This window comes from Rhipicephalus sanguineus, chromosome 11, assembly GCF_013339695.2.
Source record: "Rhipicephalus sanguineus isolate Rsan-2018 chromosome 11, BIME_Rsan_1.4, whole genome shotgun sequence".
Classification (NCBI taxonomy): Eukaryota; Metazoa; Arthropoda; class Arachnida; order Ixodida; family Ixodidae; genus Rhipicephalus; species Rhipicephalus sanguineus.
Window position 1 is genome coordinate 54762128 of NC_051186.1, and position 24301 is coordinate 54786428.

A 24301-nucleotide genomic window follows, 5' to 3' on the forward strand; every position below is an offset into this window, starting at 1 on the left:
CGACTGATGCGCACAAGGAAATGCAGTCGCTTAAATATGCTTTTTTTTTGCTCACTTTTTCAGCTCCTTCCAATGTGGACACCAGTGCTGTACAGCTACCAGGGACAGGTGAGCAACATTGACAGAATTTAGATGCTTTGGCTCTTGTTCCCGTCTTTTGAGAAGTCGTGTGGCACTGTTTCAGTTGAATCATGTAGAACCGACTAGCCCAAAGTTTTACTTTACTAAATGGAGATGCTGTTGTGCTTGTACTAATGCAATAGCTAAGGACATGCTCTAGCATTGCGTTCCATCGCTTGTACTCTATGTGCCAGATGCCAGATAGCGCAGGCTCACAAAAGCACAGTCCCAACATCAGGGATTTACACTTCCCTCTAACCTAGGTAACCCCTAATACCCCCTGCAGGGGGATCCTGACCCCCCCCCCCCCCATTCTTCCCCACCAACCCAATCCCCTCCCCTCTTACAGACAGGCACTTATCCCTCCCTTGCCCCTGCCTTATGGTTAATTTTCTTTGTTTGGGCGCTAATATGTATCCCTTTGCATACAAAGCGCCTCAAAAGGTTAATTGTCACCAGCGACGGATGACAGTTTAGGGTCAACAACAGTGCACATGCTTTACGCTGCAGTTGCCGAGCCAGTTGAAAGTGCGGCTGCAGGCCTGCCTCGACTGGCTCCCACCGGTGCAGACACGAGAAGAGGCCACCTTTGTGAGCAGCAACTTCCTGAAGTGGCTACAACGAATCCAATTCAAGATGGGCCAGATCGAGCTTCAGTCCTCGACTGCCACTCAGTTCTATTCTGTCTGAATTCTCAGTTGCGTCTCCCATCACACAATTGACCTGGTGATACCGGTCACCCGTTCCGCACGCAGAAACACTGCAGGACTGGAATTTTGTTCGAAATTTGAATGCACACGGTTAAAAATTTTGAATCTATCAAAACGAGAGAAAAGCATTTGAAGAGCGTTATACAGCGCAGAATGTCGGGATGAGAAAACTGGTGTTGAGTTGATGATCTTTCATTACTCACACACACAGTAACTAGCACGGCAGCGCAAAACGTACTGATTATGTTACTTCTACGTGCGTTTTACGCCTGTCCGTAAGAGGAGTGAGCAATAATGCTTGTTAATGGCATAGAAAACTGGAAAGGTTTCAGCTTTCATTACACAATTACAGGCTGCATGTTGAGAGTTCTTTTCTTGAGAGCAATTGTGAAAAAAAAATCTGCAAAGCTAATTACTTGTGATGCAAACCATGTCTCGTTCGCTTTTTGTTCTCATCATTACAGAGCTGCGAGGCTGCTGCATCAGTAGAATGCTACACTTCCTTTCAAGGGTAGCCGTTGCAGACGATGCTAGGGAATTTTTAACGCAGCCCTTAGTGATGGACCGGGCAACTTTCAGTGGTTCAGAATACAAGTGGGCTTTTGGAACAAATCATGCATTGCCCTCGTGCGACAGCTCGAGCAAGCGTTCCAAAAGGGCTGATATGATGCGTCCGTCGTTTAGCATTCGCAGCTGTACCGCTTGAGTTGCACGTGCTTCGTGTCTGTCGTCATTTCTCTTAGCCTGCTTTGTTTTTCAAAAAGTATGCGCACACTGAACCATTGAGCGATGCAATGGGGGCAGCAGAGCCCTAAGCTATGTGTCATTGGCCGCTGACTTGGGTCGTCACCTGGCCCTTGGGTTAGGAAGCTTGCTACCATGAAGGTCATTGTCAAAGGCACTTGCCATACCACTTCTTGTAGCTACTCGTAGGTCCTACGCTTTGTCTACAATATATAAACGGTACTTGCGCTGCTTGTTTGTCCTTGCACAAACATGGCTCTTAGATGTTACTGCTTACGCTTCGTACTTGTGGTATGTTATAAGCTCATTTAAGGCTTGGCTGCTGCGAGCTGCCAGTTTTCTACGTTGAGTGTGATGATGCACAAGTGGGATGTACGAACTATGGGGTAAAAGAAAGAGGTTCACTGAACGTTGTCATGTGACATTGTCATGTGGGCGGTAGGCTGCCTTGCTCAAATGGAAGTGACGCGTGCGAATGTTACACATGTTATGGACTTGATTATTGAAGGAAGAACTTCGGCAGGACAAGCTACTGCCCACTCTTCCTCGTGCACCAAAGGTACCGGTGATTTACCATGACGAGAGATGATCTCCCGGGTGCAACCCACGTATACACCACCACTGGACCGATGCAGCGAGGAAAGCAAATTTAGGTGCCAATCTATTATGCAAAACGTCTGCAAAATGAACGTTTGTTTTTATATTTTGATAACTATGCAGCTACCAGTCACTTCTGCCTGAGAACTGGGCTAACCATGCTTCGCCAACTTAATTTGTTGCCACAAATACGTATATGCATGGAATTTCAACAAAGGTCCTTAAGCAAAATTTAAAAAGAAAACGCACGAAAAGATATCGCTGTACGTGCGTTAGTTGCTCTGTTATGGATATTTGTTTATAATTCTACATCGTGTTGTATGATCATGATGTTCTTGGTCATATTTGCTATAACAGCTGCAAGAGTTATTGTTTAATAGTTTTGTAAATGTCACTCATTTTGGGTGTCTTTTTTAACTTATGTTTTCTTTTCTGACTAATGATGCCTTGCTTACCTTGGTAATTATCACTCACGAAAGCCTTAATTAGCATTCAGAAACTGAGGTACATTTAAAATATGTTATTTAAATTATCACTAAAGGCTTGAAAGCCTGTCTGAAGCACATTCCGTATGACTCAAATGAAAAAGCTAAGACAAGGAACTTTCTTTTGTGCTTCCTAAGCTGCAGAATTCAGCTGGTAAAAAGAAAGAGAGACTTGTTATTGTTTCTGATGTTGTTTGACTATTCCCTGTGGTTTTTGTATGTTGTTAGTGGTGTTGTGACCTATGAGCATTGTATTGAGCGTAACAAACCGTTACAGGCAGCAGCTATGCAAATGTCATTTTGTTATTGTAAGCGTTGCTGTAGTTGCAGCTTGCTTTTGGTGATAGTTTACTGGCTATATATTATGGATAGGAGCATCATGCAAAATAAAATGCCTAGCTGGTGCGTATACCTGGCTCTTTTGCTTGTGCCACCTGTCGCCGATGGCAGAAGTTTGGCGGAAGATGGAAGATTGAAGGGATGATAAATTTGTCAACATGGATTGTCACTGGAGCAAGTCCGCTTTCCAAAGCGTCGGCTCCAGCAACACCCCGTGTTGTCGACTATGTCACCGATGCACATATAGGACATGGGACATTGCTTTTCATATTCTACTGCCTTGCAACCCATGAAGCACAGAACATGACAGTCGCTTCATTCCCTCAACCCCCTTATTTTCACAACGTCTCAAGCTTTTTTATTTTTTGTGGGGTCTCGAATTGAGCCGCTCTTGGAACACACGGACAGAGTCACGCCATCGAGCAACAAACACGTAGACATTTTTAAACTGCTTTTGCAACGGCGAGCTCGCCAGCCAAATCTAGTACATAACTAGTCATACGACAAATAATCTAAACATAATGCCAATAAAACGCGCATACAACAACATTTAAGCTTTTGACATAAAACCAGCGACACGAACAGTGCGGGAGAGGCACAAAGGCAAGGTACCGACGAGGATTGGCGCTGACTGCTAACTAAAATTTATTAGCATGATACATGAAAAGAGAAATAGCACACGTGATCACAGCTCAGTCATTTGTGCATGAAGACAGGAAGTGAAATAGGAACCGAAATAACAGCAAAATACATCAAGAAAACCAACTGGACTTAGACGTATGTCTAAGTGACATGTGTAGAAGAACTAAGGCAATCTATTTCTTTGTCAGTTAGAGCAACGGAAGGTTCCTAGCGATAGCAGCAGCCTGAATGATGATGCGAGTGTTATCCTGGTGATGTCTAGCTAAAATATGTGTCTTGCCGAATGCTGTAGTGCATCTGCACTGGGAACAATGAATGGCAAGACCGATTACCTTAAGGGTTCCTTTATTAATTAGTTAACCCTTCCGCCACTTTGCGGCATTCCGCAGAACTGATTCCGTTAACAAGTTATTCAAAAGAAAAAAAGCCAGCCAAACTCCGTGAACCGCTGCCTCCGACTTCGGCCGGCGTCGCTCGCACCACTACGTTCCCAGTTTCCGTGTCAAATCGAGAGCGTAACGCCAACGTTGTCAATGTCGAGTGCGAAGCTCAGCCAGCTGGTAAACAGAAACTATAGAACCCACTGCTTCTCTCTACTTATTTCACGCTGTTTCTGCTTGCGGCCAGGGGCGGCGTCAAGGGTAAGGACGGGGTGAAATATGGTTGGCCGCCTGAATTTTAGATGCGAAGCACCTTATGGCGGAGTGCAATCCGGTGGGGGTGGTGGTGTGTGGCGTGACCACCCTTACTGCGCATGCGCAAACCCTCCACTCCCCCCTTTCGCGCGCCTGTAGACCACGTTCCCCGCTCGCCCTGTGCATACCCTGTGGTAAAGGGAAGACACGACGCGCGTAGCGTTCCTCTTCGCGTTCCACGACGCGAGGTCTGTAGAACGCGCAACGAACGCCAACGGAACGCGATCGTGCAAGTGCTGCGGCTTCGCATCGTCTCATGGTCCCCTTTAGTGGGATATGGTGTAATTTTTTTAACGACCGCGCTGACGCGCTAAACTGAACCTCAAGGGGTACTGACACGAACTTGTTCAGTTGTCCGGCAGTAGAGGGGGGAAGTAGACAGTTCTTGTACTGCAACATCATTCAGAACCTCGGCCGCCATTATTGCCTAACGCCTGCATGGCCATAACCATGGAAAAAAAAAAAAGGATGGAGCACGCCTAGCGTTCGCAAGCCAACCTCCTCTAAAGCCGCTTGTATCTCGCGTTCATTTCCCATGATGCTCCAATTTCGTTTCCTTTTTGGTGGGCTCATGAACAAAAAAAAAAAATATACGGGCGCGCGCGCCTAGCGTTCACAAGCCAACCTCCTCCGACGCCGCCCCCCCCCCCCTCGTTCTCCATACGCTGGTCACAATTCCCAGCATGCTCCGGTTTCATTTTTTATGGCTGGACTTCAACATTTTTACGTGACGCTCCCTCCCAGTCTTATTTTTTTCCCACCATGACCATAACCCTTCACTTCAAAGGGACACAGGCAACCGCTAAGAACACGAATTGAGGTAACCCCACTAACGGAAAGATTGTCTATTGTATTGTCTAAAACGAACCCTGTTTTTATTGCTAAACGCGGATTTATATTTTTATTCCTTCACTCAATATTACTTTTGACGCCTCTCGCGGCAAAAAAGTAAAGGCGCACTTGTTGGCGACCACGTGACCTTTTACTGGTGTACGCTCCTAATTGTCTATATTAGCGTTGAAATGTAGCTCACTTTTTATTATAATCATTTCCAACTTCAAACGTGCAGATGTGCCTTCGTTTGTACCAGTGTTGCGGAGTTGCCACTCCCGAATTGGAATAGGAATGGAATGGGGACAATGCTTGGAGGAATGGAATGGGAATGGAATTAAGCACCTTTTGCACGGAATGGAATGGGAATTGAAGTATGTCTTTTTCCGAAAATAGAGCACGTTCTCGTCTACGCACTGCTTTTCGAACTTCAAAACATTAGTAAGTCAAGGCGTCGAATTTAACAATAAAGCAGTATTTTTAAAATGTCTTGGCTGATTACAAGCACGGTACATTTATAAACAACGCGCTTACTACAAACCGAGGCATAAGTTAGTGTGCAAACAAATCCGTTATCCCCAGCAGATACTGAAGGGAGAAACAAATTATCCCTGGCTGTTGGTTCCCATTGATACCCCCACACGAAAGTGGCGAATACTCTATGCACAGCCTGATCTTTATCTGACGATGCAGCTAGTTTAGTACCTGACACACGCAAATAACCTATGCGACAAGGAAGACATTGCATACCTGCGCACAGGCCAACACAGAGGCGCGCTTGACAAGCGTCAGTGCTGACGAGCAGTGCGGCCCTGTGTTCCGTATTCGATACAAAGGCACAAGGTGCCCGAGCGGTGCACTGTTCCAGCTAATACCAGCAGATCTAGAGGGTTTTGTTCCCCATTGACCAAATCTTAGTTTTCTCATATTCACGACCGCTCCGACCAAACACAACAAGAACCCTAAACTTAAACGCCCGAGCAGTGGGAGGCTATGCTGCTCAGCGTGTGCCCGGATGACCAACTCTGGGCAGTCCGGCTGGCCGAAGACGCCGCCAAGACCCAAGGTCTGGCCGCCGCCTGAGGAAGGGGGGCTCCGGTAGGGCTAATCTCCCGGCCCCCGCCTCTCTTGACCCCAGCAAGGACACAAATAAAGTTTCTCTCTCTCTCTCTCTCTCTCTCTCTCTCTCTCCAGACGCGTGGCAAAACGGCTTACTCTTCTTGAACACTACTTTTGTCAATGTGACGTGCCGTTGTGGCCGTCGGAATCTATGGGTTCCGAGGCGGCGTAAGAAAGACGACCGAACACATTGGAGACCAGGAAGGGACTACCAGACCCTTTTCTTTATTCTTCGAATCTCCCGAGCGCGCGCGAGCTCGGCGTTGATCTTCTTCGTTTTCTTCGCGCGAAAGCGCGAGACCCAAACCGAGCGTCGTCTGCTATCGCTCGTGACATGCCCGGGTTTTGAAAGTAGTCGTCCCGACGTAATACATCACGTAACACTAAAACAGAATATTGGCTTTGCGTTTCCAGTTGGAATGCAATGTCGTTCAACTGTGCAGGAGCCTACATCCGTACTTGATTGCGCAAAGCAAGCAGAATGTTGCGCCAACAAGTCCTTGACGACCTGCAGCTCACTGGAAGATAACGTTGTTCCGATGTTAAAGCTAACGTCGCCGATTGAGATTGAACGATGCTGCGGGTCGACGACTGTATGAGCTGATGATGCATCAAGGTCTTTAGGAGAAGGCAGGCATGAAACTTGGAGGATCTGTTGGCAGTCGTCTGCAGAGAGCTCAATATCCTCAATTCCGCTTGCTTCTTCTATGAGGCCAATTGTCATCTGACGTGGAAGCACGACGGCTTGAGATGAACAGTTCGTCATCAAGACCTTGACTGAATTTTCTGATGCTTCTGCAACCATGGGCTCCACAATTACTGAACAGCGGTCGTACAAGAGCTTTGTCCCTGTGATGACCATTACATGATCCTTGTCTTCAGCTGTACGATGCCAGGTCACGGGAACGAACTTCCGAGATAAAGCTGGCAGTGCTTGCTCCCTAACCAGGTAGACCTTGCGTAGCCTTCGAGGAACAGACACAGCGAAGCTCTCCGAGCCCCAGTCGATGACGGCTCTTGAGGCCCGTAAGAAGTCGTCGCCTAGAAGGACTCCTTCGTGAGGTAACCGGGGAACAACGACAAAGTCATGCTGCAGTGTTTGGTCATCCACTGTTACCGTAGCCCTGACTTGACCCAAATTTTGTAGCTGATGGCCGCTAGCTCCTACCAAACGTAGGGACGAAGGCCTTATGCTGAGTTTGAGTTTGTCAACTAGTGGTGCCGTAATCAAACTTTTGACAGCTCCAGAGTCCAAGATGCCTTTAAGTGTTTGTCCGTTGATGGTGACAGGAACGGAAAAAGTACCCGCTTCTGAGGCACACGACACCTGCTCAATTACTGGCGACTGCTCGCGGGTATTGGCGTCACCAGCTGTCCGTTTCCCCGCTGTATTGGACTGGAAGATTCAAATTCTTCCTGCCACTTCAAAAATTCTGCAGTTAGCGGTAGACGGCACTGCGTGACAAAATGACCACTTCTGGAGCAGTTCAAGCACAGTTTACGAATTCTCGGGGCGTTTCCATGGGATCTTTCAAAAACACGCGTCCCGGAATGCGTCGAATGCCGCAACGGAGACGGCTTCCCATTTGTGTCATCTTTTTTAGGCGCATTTCTTTGTGCTGCTTGATCATCTGAGGAACCGCTCGACTCTATACTATCCATGCGCTGACGATTGCGCAGAAGCTTTCGAGGCGAACGCTTCGAGTCAACGCGGCGTTGGGCGGACTGCGTTCCGGACGAACCCTCGCATTCTTGCGCAACCACAGTCTGAACACTTTCCTCAGAATTTCTGATCTGGTCAAAGCGCAGAAAGGAACTTATCATATCGTCTAGCTGCCTAAAAGTCTTGTCGAAGAAATGTTTCTTTGCTTTAGGTGATAACGTAGCCATGATGGCTTGACACTTCTCTTGTTGTATTACAGGATAATTGCATTGCTCCATGAGGTCCAACTTGCGGTATGCAAAGTCTGTACAGGACTCTCCGGCGCGTTGCGTTGCTCCGAACATTCGCTGCTTAGCCGTTACATCGCAGTCCATGTTATAACGTCGGCGGAACGCTGCTTTCATATCCGCCCAAGTAGTGATATCAGCCACCTTTGTGTGGTGACGCATCCATGTAAAGTCTTTAGCTGGGAGCCTCGAAATAATGAACGGTATGGCGACCTCGTCAGGAACGCTGAAGGTTCTGAACCAATAGTCGACTTGGTGAAACCAGGCGTTAAGATCTTTCCCGAGATGCGGTAAGGAACTCGCCGCGAAACTTGAAAGTCGGTCGCGAGCGTCTTCACCGTTAGACATGCATATGGGATTATCGCTTCTGGCTTTGCTGTGTTGATTCCGCGAGCGGCGCTGAAAATTAATCGACGCATTGCTCTCCTCTGCACTCGTGCATGATGCGGCGTCAGAATCCTCATGCGTTCTCGACTCCAAGCGCTCGATGCGTTCTACAAGTGGAGCGAGTAAGTTGCAAAAGAAGTCGTGACTTGCCTGCAGCTGCGGGTCAAGAGGTGGCTGTGGTGCGTCGTCGGCTTTAGCGGCGTCGCGGTCCTTCGAAATCATGGTTTTGAGTCCCTCCAATTCGCGCCGGAGCTGATCCACCTCGGTCTTCAGGGCATCGGCTTCGGACACAGCTGACCTGTAGGCTTCCACCCGGGCGGCGTCATCCAGCTGTTCGAACACGTCGATGGAACCCATCTTGGGTTCAGGTCGCCATCTGGGTTCAGGGAGCCGACGTTGTCCTGAAGTCAGTGGTTCAGCCAACGGAGCGCGTAGAGAGCGACGTCCCCACATAGAAAATATGAACGTCTTCTTAGCTCACCCCGAGCCGTTGGGCGCCAAATGTGACGTGCCGTTGTGGCCGTCGGAATCTATGGGTTCCGAGGCGGCGTAAGAAAGACGACCGAACACATTGGAGGCCAGGAAGGGACTACCAGACCCTTTTCTTTATTCTTCGAATCTCCCGAGCGCGCGCGAGCTCGGCGTTGATCTTCTTCGTTTTCTTCGCGCGAAAGCGCGAGACCCAAACCGAGCGTCGTCTGCTATCGCTCGTGACAGTCAGCATAAAAATACGCTATGTGACGTTAACACATTTAAGCTTAAACAATATTAAAACACCACCATTCGCTCAAACATGCTGACCATGCAAATACTATAGGTAGGGGAAGAACTGCCCCTATGGGAATACGTAGGGTGGTTGTACTGCACAAGATATGTCACCGAGCTACTATCCCTCGACCTTGGTAACGTGTTTTGCGTACTTTTTGCAGTTCTTAATGCATCTGATGACATCAGGTTTACGGGGCGTTCATTCTTAACTGGATAAAACTATCAATTAAGATGCCTTTCCTACGTTGCAAGAATGGAATTGAACTGCCCGGCCATTCCCGGAGTGGGTATGGGTAAGTTTTTTTCATTCCGAGGAATTGAAGGAATGAAATAGCGGTAAGTTCGACTAATTCCCCGGAATGGAATTGGAGTGGAATGGAAGTGCCCATTCCGCAACACTGGTTTGTACTGAGCAGAACAGTGACGCCGCTTTCGCTTGACGTATGATCCGATGCTCACGAGCGGCAGCATAAACGTTGTTAGACGCGGGGGGGGGGGGGGGGGGGGGCTCATCGGGCCCATGCCCCCTTCCCCCCGAATTTTTTTATTTTTGCCATGGCATACAGATCACTAAATGACACTCGGCCACATCTGCCTGCCCGGCCCCCACTTCAGATCAAGGAGGTGCCCCCCCCCCGCCCCCGTAAAAAATTTCTGCCTACGCTACGGTGGCTAGCCACCCTACCTACGCCCCTGTTAGCTTAGAGTTACTGTATATGCTACCTTTAACAGTAACTCTATGTTAGCTGAGGGCCTAGCGGCACCGGCCGACAAGTTGGAGTACGAAGAGCGCTTCGCGGAGGCCACGAGCGCCTGGCTCGCGAGGCAGTAAAGACACCTCACGTGACAACAGGCCTTTGGAAAACTTATTCTACCTGCTTTTAGGGGCGAAGCTCCTTAAGGCGGCACCCGTTCGTCCCTCGTAGTCGTAGTCGTAGTAGTAGTGCGTAACCAGTCTTACGCTTTGACCTCCAAGGTGGTGCCGGTGGGAGATTTCTGTTGTGCGTTGTTGAACAATAAAAAATTCGCAGCGTGCGCGTTAACTAAAAGCCGAATTCTTCTGTCTCTCATTCCCCATTAGCAGCCATTGGCATGTTCCAGTAGGAAACGTTAGTAGAAGTAGAAGTGTAAGTGTTAGCTAAAAGCCGACTTCTTCTGTCTCTCATTCCCATTAGCAGCCATTGTTTACCTCCAAGGTAGTGCCTGGTGAGATTTCTCCTGTGCGTGATTAAACAATAAAAATTTTGTTCAAAACGCCGTTGATTGATGAAATAAACCAACGAAAGACGCCAGATGTTTTGTAAAAGCAAAACAAAAGAACGCCAGGTGTTTCTAAAGCAAAACGAAAAGAGCCAGCTGCTTAACGAAAGACGCCAGATGTTTTCTAAAGCAATGGTTTTCTAAACAATGAAAATTCACAGCGTACATGTAAAATTAAAGGGAGCTGCAAGTCGTCATAACTCATCGAACCTTTAGTATAAACGCGCCCGATCTCACGTCGGTGATGATGTACTGGACAGAATTCACGGAAGATTCACGGTTTACCGATGAACCTCCGCAGCTTCGCCCACTCACCATCATTCACTCCGTGGATATGCTGTGATTTTTTTTATATTCAAAAACGGTTGAAAACGTTAATATTGTAACGGGCTGAAAAGGACAACGAAGAAGACAAGAAAGAGAACGGCGTTGACGGACCCTGCAAGCTGGGCGCCATCTTGCCAGCCGCTGAGTTTATTCCCTGTATATATATTGTAAATGTATTCTCCCCGTAACATCTTTAGTGGAAGGTGCGGGGTATTAACTTCACGCAATACGAAGCTTCGCAGCGGGCGCCTAGTTGCCTCTTCAATGGCGACGGAAGTCAACAATGCCGACCCTTCAGCGGCTACTGTGCGTTCTCCAACCGGCCCAGGGGCGTAGCCAAGGGGGGGGTTGGGGGGGTTCAAATCCCCCCCCCCCGAAATTTTTCAATTTTGCTTGCGTATATATACACGCACACAAACAAACGCACGCACGAACGTACATAAAGTATGGTTGAACCCCCCCCCCCCCCCCCGAAAAAAATTTCTGGCTACGCCCCTGAACCGGCCCGTCAACCCTCATCTTGGAGCCCCCGAGAGACCCAGGCACCTTTTCGGGCACCGATAGCGTTGACGTAGAAGACTGGCTAAAGACATACGAGCGTGTGGGCGTACGTATGCGATGGGACCCAACGCTCATGCTGGCCAATGTGATCGTTTACCTAACAGACACCGCGAAGGTCTGGTATGAAACGCACGAGGAAGAGCTGACCAGCTGGGAGTTATGCAAGCAAAAGCTTCGGGAGCTATTTGGCAGACCTCTGGGACGTCAGCGCTCCGCCCAAAAAGAGCATCGCGTTCAGACATGCACCGAATCCTACCTTACGTATACATTCAGGACGTGCTTGCTTTGTGCCGCAGGGTGGATTCGCAGATGTCGGAAGCCGATAAGGTTGCCCATGTCATCAAGGGTATAGCAGATGATGCCTTTCACCTGCTTGTATTCAAGAACTCATCTACCGTACAAGACATCATTTCCGAATGCCGGCGCTTTGAGGAAGCCAAGAGCCGCCGTGTTCTCCACCAGTTTACACGCCTACCAGGGGCGTAGCCAAGGGGGGGGGGGGTTGAGGGGGTTCAAACCCCCCCCCCCCGAAATTTTTGAATTTTGCTTGCGTATATATACACGCACACATACAAACGCACGCACGAACACACATGAAGTATGGTTGAACCCCCCCCCCCCCCGAAAAAAGTTTCTGGCTACGCCCCTGACGCCTACCTAACACGGCTGCTACATCCTCCTGCGAAGACCCCCGCCTGCCTTCTACGGAAAGTCCCAGTGATGTTGTCCGCATTGTCCGCCGAGAAATCGAAGCCGCGCTGCTCCGCTCACGTCACCAACCCTCAACTCCGACAACCATCACGCCACCGTCTCCCTCATCCAGTCCGTCGTGCGTCAGGAACTGGCCAACGTCGGCCTGAACAACATCTGCTCAATTCATCGACCTGAGTATGCTCCACTAACTCCAACTGTTGCTGTCACACCGAACCGACGTTTTTCCGCTCCACCACGTTATCGTAACCCGGCGGAATGGCGCACACCAGACGACCGGCCAATATGCTTCAACTGCGGTCGTGTAGGTCATATTTCTCGTCACTGCCGTTCATGGTCTAACTCGACACCATGGCCTTACTTTCCGTCCCATCGCATTCCCCCCGGTAATCCACGCTCATCGCCGCAAACACAGCCGCTCACGCCTGACACTTCTTTGCCCACTCGACTCAGCCGCTCACCTTCGCCGCAACGCCGTTTTTCCCGCTCGCCCCCATCTCGTCGATCGCCGTCCCCAAGCTCCTTCCGGCGCTCACCTCCGGAAAACTGACGGGAGCAGCTCCTAGAGGTGATGCTGCAATCACGACCCGATGCCAAAATCCTCTACTGACCCTGCCCGCACATCGGAACCTTATCAGTGTAGACGTGGACGGTGTACCAGTTACGGCCCTTATTGACACTGGCGCGCACGTGTCTGTTATGAAAGCTGACCTCAGAACACGCCTAAAAAAAGTCGTTACTCCTGCCCCAAGCCCTGTGGTCCGAACTGCCGATGGTGGAACAGCTGCCGTGATTGGTGTGTGTTCAGCTCGTGTGACCGTCGCCGGACACCACACATCGGTTATGTTTTACGTCCTAGAACATTGCCCTCACGACCTAATTTTGGGACTTGATTTCTTGTCGGAACACTCGGCCTTGATAGACTGTTCTGCTGGCGTTGTGCAACTCGCTCTACCTACTGCTGTTGACATTCCCGGTTGCCCTCCAAGCCGGCTCTGTTCCGCAGACCACCTTCGCCTTTCTCCACGGACAGTTACTTACGTCGGCGTCTCACCTGTACCACCTGTACCCGACGGTGACTATATAGTGTCTCCAAATCTTGAAGTCCTGCTTTCGCAAAACGTTGCGTTTCCGCACACTCTCGTTACTATAACGGACAACGCCTCCTGTCTACCGCTAGTGAATTTTGGCCTATGTCTACAAGTTCTCCCTCGTGGCATTTCACTTGCGGAAATCATGCCGGCGGCCGACTGCCACATTTCAACTCTAAGTTACGACAGAGATTCGTGTGCAGAGAAACCTTCCCCTACTACTCCATCAGAACAAGGTGCCTTAATTAACTCAGATGATTGCACTCGACTTACCTACCCAACATGCTGATGAACTGCGCGCTCTCCTTGCGTCCTTTTGGGACATCTTCGACCTTGGCGACCGCCCTCTCGGACAAACGTCAGTTGTTAAACATCGGATTGACACAGGCGATGCGAGACCAATTCATCGGCGACCCTACCGCGTCTCCCATACTGAGCGACAAATCATCCAAAAAGAAGTCGACAAAATGCTTTCTCGGAATATCATCGAGCCTTCCAGCAGTCCATGGGCGTCCCCTGTTGTACTTGTTAAGAAGGACAACAGTTGGCGATTTTGCGTTGATTATCGGCATTTGAACAAGATCACAAAGAAGGACGTCTATCCTCTGCCACGCATTGACGACGCCCTGGATTGCCTTCACGGTGCACAATATTTTTCTTCAATCGACCTTCGCTCCGGGTACTGGCAAATTGCCGTTGACGAGATGGACCGTGAGAAGACGGCCTTTATTACTCCCGACGGCCTTTACCAGTTTAAAGTGATGCCGTTCGGTTTGTGCAATGCGCCCGCCACGTTTGAACGTATACGATGGATGCCCTGTTGCATGGCTTCAAGTGGTCCATCTGCCTCTGCTACCTGGATGACGTAATCGTTTTTTCTCCATCCTTTGTGACGCACCTTGAAAGGCTATCGAAGATCTTATCTGTCTTCCGTAAGGCGGGCCTGCAGCTAAATTCGGCCAAGTGCCACTTCGGCCGTCGTGAAATTTCTGTGCTCGGGCATCTCGATTCCTTCGGTGTTCGCCCTGATCAAGATAAAATACGGGCTGTGAAAGATTTTCCTGTGCCAACTTGTTCCAAAGACGTTCGCAGTTTCTTCGGCATCTGTTCTTACTTCCGTCGTTTTGTCAAAAACTTTGCCGACGTCGCGCGCCCTCTCACTCAGCTCCTCAAGAAAGACGCTGTTCGTCTGGGGTCCTGAGCAAGCGGATGCGTTCTCCAATCTGGTACAACTGCTTACCTCTCCACCTATTCTCGTCCACTTTGACGTATCAGCTCCAACAGAAGTCCGTACCGATGCAAGCGGTCATGGCATCGGTGCAGTCCTGGCCCAGACACAACAAGGTCGGGAACGCGTTGTTGCTATGCCAGCCGCCTTCTTTCTGCTGCTGAGCGCAAGTACTCCATTAACGCGAATGTCTGGCGCTCGTTTGGGCAGTCGGAAAATTTCGCCCCTATTTGTACGGCCGGCCATTCACAGTCATCACTGATCACCATGCCTTGTGTTGGCTTTCGTCCCTGAAAGACCCTTCAGGCCGCCTTGGTCGTTGGGCTATGCGCCTCCAAGAATTCGACTACTCAGTTGTCTACAAAACCGGCCGCTTGCACCAAGATGCCGACTGTTTGTCCCGATATCCTGTTGACCCCCCAGACAGTTCTACGGCCAACCTTTCTACCAACGTTTTCTCTCTGTCTGCTTTTCACGACATTGGAATCGAGCAACGGCGGGACACCTTCTTGCACGATATCATCCAAAGGCTAACATCCGCGACGCCCGACCCTTCCCTTCGAATGTTTGAGCTTCATGATGGTGTATTGTACCGTTGCAACAAGCGTCCTGACGGCCCCGACAGACTACTCGTCGTTCCTCCTCACCTGCGTCAGACTGTTCTCGCCCAGCTTCACGATATGCCGACAGCCGGTCACCTCGGCGTTTCACGGACTTATGACAGAGTTCGCCGGCACTTCTTCTGGCCTGGACTGTACCGCGACGTCTCCCGTTATATTGCTGCCTGTGATCTTTGTCAAAGACGGAAAACACCTACTACCCATCCTGCCGGACGCCTTCAGCCGCTCGACATACCATCAGAGCCATTGTACCGTGTGGGTGTTGATCTCCTTGGCCCTTTTCCTACGTCCACTGCGGGCAATAGGTGGATTGCAGTAGCAACTGATTATGCAACCCGATACGCGATCACACGGGCTCTTCCAACTAGCTGTGCAACTGACGTTGCCGACTTTCTCCTCGAGGACGTCATCCTACACCACGGCGCCTCTCGGCAGCTCCTCACCGACCGAGGCAGCTACTTCCTTTCGAAAGTGGTTGATAACCTCCTACGCTCCTCCGCCACCAAACACAAGCTTTCAACTGCTTATGATCCGCAAACCAACGGCCTAACCGAGCGCCTCAATTGAACTCTTACTGACATGCTATCCATGTATGTCTCCGCTGATCATCGCGACTGGGACACTACGTTACCGTTTGTCACCTTTGCCTATAATTCTTCTCGACACGATACCGCTGGGTTCTCTCCATTTTTCCTTTTGTTTGGCCGCGATCCTACGCTACCTTTCGACACACTTCTGCCGTCCAAACTGAGTTATACGTCCGAGTACGCTCGGGAGGCAATAACGAAGGCCCAAGAGGCACGCGAAGTTGCTCGACGCCGACTAGCGGACTCGCAGGAAAACCAGAGGCGTGTATATGACGCCCACCATCGTGACGTCCACTACGCGCCAGGCAATCTGGTTCTGCTTTGGTCCCCCACGCGCCGCCTGGGACTTTCCGAGAAGTTACTCCCACGCTATTCAGGCCCTTACCGCATCTTATGCCAGGTGACCGACGTCACCTACGAAATCGCCCCTAGTGACCCCACCGTCGTTCACCCTCGCACTGACGTAGTTCACGTTACGCGGCTCAAGCCCTATCACTCGACTGCCTCCTGATGAGCACCGGGTCGGTGCTTCAGCCGCCGGGAAATAATGTAACGGGCTGAAAAGGACAACGAAGAAGACAAGAAAGAGAACGACGTTGACGGACCCTGCAAGCTGGGCGCCATCTTGCCAGCCGCTGAGTTTATTCCCTGTATATATATTGTAAATATATTCTCCCCGTAACAATATGAAGGTGGTTAACCGCAGTTTAACTCTCTCCTGTGAAAGGAGAACCTTGAGGTATAGAGGGTTAAGCGAGGAGGGCTATCGGCATCGCTATCGCTTCACAGCGTTGCTGGAGGACGCCTGCGTACACCTTCGAGGCTTTTGAGATAGAAAATTACTTCGGGTGTGCGAATATTCGAGTTTCGAATTCGAATCGAATAATACCTGAACAAATATTTCGATTCGACTTTCGAATAGCTAGTATTCGAAGTTCCGAATAATTCGACAGGACGAATATCTAAAACGCGACAAAAGCCAATGGCGTAACTTGGTTAGGGTGAGGTGGCTAAAACTAAAGCCCCTATACCGAAGGTAGAGGGGCTTTAGGTAAAGCATGGTCCCTCAGTACGTAAAAAGTATCGAGGGACCATGCTAACGATATAACGTCGTTACAGTAGTCCGTTCGTTAAAACTTTCACCAATACTCTGGTTCAAAATCGGGCGCATGTTTATTTTAAAGGAGACTATGTGATTTCCGCACGTAAAAAAAAAAAAAAAAACCACTAGAGAAGAAATCAGAATTACTACTCTACCGCCCGAAATACAAGGCGCGCAGAGACGCATACGCGGAGATCAACGTCCTGACGGCGGACGGTAGACCGATCCCCACGGTGGACCAAGTCCGCATTCTAGGCATGGTCATTCAGGCCAACGGCCATAACGACGTCAGTATCACTCACATTTCCAAGAAGGCCGAAGCTATGGCTAAATTAATTAATCGAGTAGCTAACAAGCGCGGGGGACTGTCTGAGGAGAATCTCCGCAGACTGTTCCACGCGTTTCTCATGAGCCACATCAACTATGTGGCTCCCGCCCACCTGTGGCAAAAAGGAGACGTACGCCGTCTGGACGTGATCATCCGCCGGTGCGTTAAACAGGTGCTCGGGTTACCGGGCAGCACCCGCACGACCAAGCTCAACGAACTAGGCATTCACAACACATTCAACGAAATCGTAGAAGCTCAAAAAGTCTCTCAAATTGTAAGGCTGTCTTCCACTGCAGCTGGGCGACGTTTACTAGCACACCTCGGGCTCAAATCTCCCGTAACCCCAGACAACCCGCGACAGCTCCCCGAAGAGCTGCGCGCGAAATTTACAGTATCCCCGATACCCCGTAACATGCATCCCACACATAATGTGGGGAGACGTCAGGCACGGGCGCGAGCCCTACTCGGTACCGCAGCCGCTATGGAGGGTAACGTGGCCTTCGTAGACGCAGCGCAATACGGCTATACGGACCACTTTGTCTCGGTAGTCACAACACTCAAAGGCGAACACTTGTCGTCTTTGACTTTATTAAATTCAAACGCTGATCGCGCCGAGCAGGTCGCTGTGGCACTAGCTCTCGCTGCCACCGACCGCACCGCCATTTACACAGATTCGCGCGTAGCCGCACGGGCTTTCATGACGGGCTCGGTTTGTCGGGAAGCAGCGCGCGTTCTCTCTGCTGCCAATTGGTCAGACAAAAAGCACATCATCTGGTTCCCGGCACACGTTGGCCGACACGTACACGGAACCATCCTCAATGCCAACGAATTGGCTCACTCCCGGGCGCGAGGTCTCACATTCCACGTCGGGGAGAACCAATCGGAGGCTGAGGACGTTACTTGGTACTTCAGAGATCCGTTGTTAACATTTAATGAAATCTGCAAACATTACCAGTTGGAGAGGCGGAGGTACCCACTCCCGCACCCACACTTAAACAGGGCTCAATCAATCACTTTACGTTTGTTACAGACGGAGGCGTATGCATCGCCTTTAAAATGTTCCAAGTACATGGATGGCATAGAGCCGGGGTGCCCGCGCTGTGGCCACCCCAAATGCACTTTACAACACATGCTGTGGCAATGCCCTGCGTTGCGCGGGAGCAGCGAGTCTCCCTCTACGGAGGCGGACTGGAACCATCTGCTCACTAGCCAAGACAAAGGAGACCAGCTTAGGGCCATCCAGAGGGCCCGCGACATGGCCGTGGAGTTTAACCTCCCCGTCCCGTCGTGGGAGTGGCCCACCGGTGTCACCCCCTAAAGGGGGTCGAGCGCCGCCTCCGGATAATAATAAAGTTCTTTGCCTGCCTGCCTGAGACTTATAAGCCCTTCACAACTTCGCTTCCGAAACGAAGGGGCAGACTTTTTGCGTAGTTCGGTCGCGTAGGCTAAAGCGTAGGCTTGCACCATAAAACGTCCAGACTTTGGCCCGCGAAACTCTCGGTGAGTGGCTTCACATGCGAAAATTTGTTCACGCCGTGCAGTCTCCATTGCTGCACCGCTACACTCGTTCAGAAACTTCCATCGTTCCGGTGCGCAGTTAGAACGCTGCTGTGAACGGGCGCTCGAAGATTTTTGGGCCCGCAGCACCCATGGCGATGAAGCATGGTCATTACTATCATTACCGTTGTCAGATGAGCCGTATTGCGCGACCATAGGGAAAACAAAACTAGCTACCATACCACCCTTTTAGACCGTTTCAAAGGTAGAAACTGTCTAAGTTAGTTTCTAACTTCCTATGAAAGAACCCCTGACAGCGAAATTATCGTTTGTGACTTTTTTACTGTAATTTGTAGCCTTGTGTCTACTAATGCCGAAATTGAATCGTAAGTGCTCTAACGTATCGTATAATTAATGCTAGCGTCGTTAATTGTGACCAATTTTAGCGTCACTTCAAAACGCCGCCTAAAATCGCAATAGCGCCCCACAGCGGAGGAGCGCCTGAGGCCACGTGCACTCAAGCTTCGGTGACGCTGAACACGCAGTTTTCATATCGGGGGACCCGCGCGCGGTGAAGAAAGAAAAGCGTTCCTGTCGCAGGCAGCCAAAACCACCTTGAGAGCAGCCCGACAACAGAGTGAGAGGGGCGTCGTGGTTTCGTGTGCGCCCCGTGAATGTTCTCGCTTTTCTTGTGGAACGTCAGGGGCCTCTGTCTACGTCATACTAGTGACGATGTCGCGAGGTGTTGAAAACTCAGATGAGACTAAAACCAATTTAAAATATCTTAACCAATTTAAATTATCTTACCCATAATCGGTCAGAAGTGCCTACACATGCAGGACTATCAAACAATACAAGCATCTCGAGTTTCCAAATTTGGTGTCAGTGTTTTTTCTTCTTACTACAGAAGCCTGCGAAATAAAAAAAAATTCGGCAGATCCGACGTACCGTGGGAGTCGATGTTATGCGAAGCATGCGGCGGGTAGGTGACTGTGGCGTAACGTTTTTTACTCAGCGACACGTTACAAAATGACGCTAAAGATATGTTTAAATTTTATACGCACACATATATGAAGAGCCGCATATGTGTCCCGAGAACGCACGCACGTTTCACGAACTCGTGTGCATGTGTGGAAGAAGTTCTTGACAGTTCTTGAACAAGGGCATCATCACCGTGATCAGTGAGCACCAGCAGCTGGTCATGACTTGTTATAGGATCCGGTCGTGATCGTGGTGACGAGGGGTCCATGTGTAGTGAAGTATGTGGTATAGTAGAGCTGTTGGAATTCTAGGATGCCTCGGTTACTACACCTACACCCGTTCATTACGTCACATTTTAGCATAAAAAAGCGACACACAGCTCTTGCCTGCTTAGTGTGAACAAGGAACCCGTATGGGTCCCGAAACGTCTCTGCGTTTCTCACCTTGACTTGGTCAGTGACCGCATCTACACCCTCATGTCTCGGTCATTTCGTCGACAAATCGGCTGTCGACAGAGCCGGCGACAAGTAGGAACCTGAAGCCACCCTTCGCGTTGGTGAGGTATAGGCCGTCGAGGCTGGTAGGCCTGGATAGTGCTACGTGGACCAACATCAGTGGATGGTGTTTGTCGTATTCGTAGACTACCTGGGCGTGTGTGGCCTACGTAGCCTAGTCTACAAAGCGGCTGTCACTCAATCTGGCATCATTCTCGGTCAGCATGAGGCCATCGCCCAGCCTCGTAAGAAATGAAGTGGACACTGCGTCGTTCTTGCGGACTAAGTGCAATTTAGGGTGCGGTGATGTGGATATCATATGTAACTTTCGTTAATGTATTCCTCCGGGGTCGAGCAATGCTTCAATATAGCTTGCTGAATCATATGAATACAAACGTAATGTTTATTAGACTGCTATAAAAGCGGAGCCAACACTGGAACTACAGACGTTAATCTGATATGATGCATGTATAGTAGGAGTACACATCGTAGAAGTATCATGTAGTGTTTATTGCTTTCTTGTAAAATTAGATAGCAAGCACCACAACCACAATTGACGTTGCACCGGTATTACGCCTGCGTAGACTGTTTTTCCAAACCAGTTTATAGACCTGGCATGGCTCAATGGAAGAATACCTGATTGCCACGCAGAATGCTTGGGTTCGATTGCTGCAGGGATGCTAATTTTCATTCATTCCATTCGTTGAGTCAACGCTGCCATTGTTGGTTTTCCTTAACGCTCTAGCATTTAAGTTACCAATGTCCGTTCCCGCCGTTCCTGGGTAGATATAAACTATCACCTGTGGCGCATACCCGTAAACCGCGGTCCGTGGTAAACGGGTATGTGCCACACGTGTCTAGTGGAAAGGGTTTGACGACGTACGCGACAGGAGTTTAACGTTATTCATGTCATGACCCGGCAATCATATTCGTCAAATCCTGTTACCCTCCCATGCAAATTTTGGTCTTCACCAAGTTAAGGACGCGAGCATGAGAGCACCCAGATGTAGGCGGCTAGATAGATAGATAGATAGATAGATAGATAGATAGATAGATAGATAGATAGATAGATAGATAGATAGATAGATAGAAACGCTCAAAATGCCAGAGGTTCGCTAAGAAATGCTTCGCATTAAAAAAAAAAGAAAACCCACGTGGCATGCCCGCTTGCGCGCCAGTGCGCGCTATGATTCTAGTGCTCCGGCCCTAACGTTCCGCGTGCAAACGAACACGGCATTTGCCTGGTTGTGCTGCCTCGACAGGGCAGCGACGATGGTGGTGGCTGTGCGACGAAGCACGTTTTGCTAGCGGCAACACAATTAAGCGATAACCGCTGCGTCTGCTTATCCCTGTCACGAACCGGCGCGAGGGAAGCATATCGTTTGTACGCAGAACGTTAGGGGCACTAGGATGACTGCGCGCAAGCGGGTATGTCACATGGTATTTTTTTTTTGTGTATTTCGCGGGCATCTTTAGTAAAGAGAAAAACACTGATACTCAATAGATAGAAAGTTAGAAAGTGTCTATTCGGACGTTTTGCAAACCGATCTACAACTTTTTCACTGGAACTTTTTTGCCCAGCTTCGTTGCTTCAAAAGTTAGTTAATTAAAGCGGCCTAATTAAGCAATTAATCAGAACACAAGCAAATAGTCTGACTTACTCCAGGCAAGAGTTAGCAACATGCATTCGGTCGCGTCGTCATTGACTGCGTTGGAATATTTTTAAACTCTGGCTAGAATTAGCTGCGGGGCACCCTGTATATGTTTTGGCTGCGTGGATGACACCTTGTGATTATGCATGCAATGTGTATATAGTCTCAATGAAGTAATTATTATTACTAAATTATTATTAGCCTTGCATTCAGGTGCTGCGGCTCAGCCGAGCCGTTTGTGACAGCTTTTTAAGGCGAGAGCCTTAGATGCCTCATCAAGAGCGAAAATTGACTGGCGTCTCACGTCGGCGGCGTCTACACGAGTGATGCAAAACATAATCGTCAGACGATGACGTCATCAGGACGTCACATATCGCCAAAATTTTTGACATCATCATGACGCTACTGTGACGTCACTGCTTAGTGAAAGGTGGGTCGATCCCGGAGGCAGTGCAAAACAAGGTAGGTGCAGAGAGCTTGCAATGCCTCTGATCCGGGAGGCTTTGGAAAACCGCGTTAGTTGTAGAAAGCTTTAGGAGAGGGGCGCGGAAGGTTCAATACATCTAGAGTCACTGGGGCAACATAGGCCATGCCCTAGGCACCCTATAAATACATCGACTAAGAAGAAAAAAGAAGAAAAAGAGGATCTTCGCCTTCTAGTTGAGATTCAGATGCATAAGGGACCGTGCGATTTTTTGCGGCTCCCCTGTCCATGCATTTTGTTGAGGCAGAAATAAAATTATTATTATTATTATTATTATTATTATTATTATTATTATTATTATTATTATTATTATTATTATTATTATTATTAGGGATGTGCTAAGCCTAACAGTGATATTTCATCTCGAATCGAATATGAAATAGAATGTCGAATATAACAGATTTTACTGAAAATTAAAAGAACGAAAAAAAAATGAAATCTGCTCACGTACTCGAGCACATAAGTTAACGCGGTGAGTGACTGCTACCGAAAGACTACAAATTGTCCCGCAGAAACACAAGCTGTTCCACGCGACCTGGCTTCAGGCTCTCTCGCCGTGACGTTACGGTGTTTCCTGCAGTTGAAAACATGCGCTTACTGCGGGACACTTCAGTAGCAGAGATGGGAATTGTATCGCAAAGCAATTTTGGCGATACCTGGATAAAGTGCAGCTCCGTGCTCTTTCCAATTTGCAAAGGATCATCCTGTCTTGGGATCAGGGGATCATTGAAATATTTTTGTTCTGAGCTCAGGGTGCTGGTTATCTTTCGACGGTAGCAGTTCCAGTCTCCCAGACTGTTCCCTGGCCTTCTTTGATGGAGCAATATAGTGCGGAAATGACAATCTCCTTTAAAATAAACGTGCGCTCGTTTTTGAAATGGTATATCGGTGAAAGTTTTAACGAAAGGCCCAGTGTAACGACGTTAGCATTAGCTTTAGTCGCCCCACCCTAACCAAGTTGCACCATTAGCCAAGGTCGCGTTTGAAATATTCGTCCCGTCGAATTATTCGAATAATAGCTATTTGAAAGTCGAATCGGATTATTCGATTCTAAACTCAGATATTCGCACACCCCTAATAATAATTATTATTACTACTACTGCTACTATTATTAAATGTTTATAGCATTCCCATAGCTTCCAGGGGCGTAGTCAAGAGGGAGGGGTAGGGGGATCAACCCCCCCCCCCCCCCGAAATTTTTCAGTTTTGCTTGCGTATACATACACGCACACATACAAACGCACGCATGAACATACATGAAGTATGGTTGAACTCCCCCCCCCCCCCCCCCCCCCTACCCGAAAAAAATTTCTGGCTACGCCCCCCACCCCAACCTGTCCCCACCATTCAACCGACCCTCCATCTAAAAACCAACATGACCGAATGGGGTCTGCCTCATCACTCGCATAGTGGTGTCACAGGACGGATGCGGTGTACGTTGTACGTCCGGATGAGTGGTGTCGTGTCGTAGGACCGGATGCCGGCGTCATACAGTTGGTTTGGTCGCATTGGTTCGCTCTGTAGTGACGTCATTCGTATTCCCTTGTAAGACAAACCGACGATGAATATAAAGCCTACCTCTGTAACGCGGACGTAACGCTGCGGCAGGAACAGGCGAGTTTCCCCTGCCGTCACGGGTGCAACGAATAGCGCGATGCAATAAAAGTTAATGTGTCTTTTATGTAGCCTATGCTACACGCGTAAACATTTACAGTCATCGCTAAGCCGTCATTTTCATCGCAGTTGCACAGGATATCTCACCAATGAATGACGTATACAATGTCAAACGCCCAATGATTTTGAAGCCTGCCATCTGCGCGTGGTCTATTGTTAGCGCTTTCTTGCAATGAAGGTAATAACTACGAAAGTCATAAAACTCATTTTATGTTTAGGATTTTAAATGGGTTTAGGGTGACGACTTCAGTCTGAACAGAGCACCGGTTGATTTTTCGTTGTAGGAAATAAATAAATAAATAAATAAATAAATAAAT

The 24301-nt window shown here is 49.1% G+C and overlaps 1 protein-coding gene across 2 annotated transcripts in view; it reads left to right on the plus strand.

The window, feature by feature from the left end:
* LOC119373864 (protein unc-79 homolog) overlaps positions 1–3065 on the plus strand; it is an 84233-nt gene extending 81168 nt beyond the window's left edge. For both annotated transcript variants that reach the window (XM_049420271.1, XM_037643931.2), the window contains 2 exons: positions 64–108; positions 631–3065. In XM_049420271.1, coding sequence (XP_049276228.1) covers positions 64–108; positions 631–810 — 225 coding nt within the window. In that variant the 3' untranslated portion in view covers positions 811–3065. The remainder of the gene's footprint in view (positions 1–63; positions 109–630) is intronic.
* The last annotated feature ends 21236 nt before the right edge of the window (positions 3066–24301 follow it).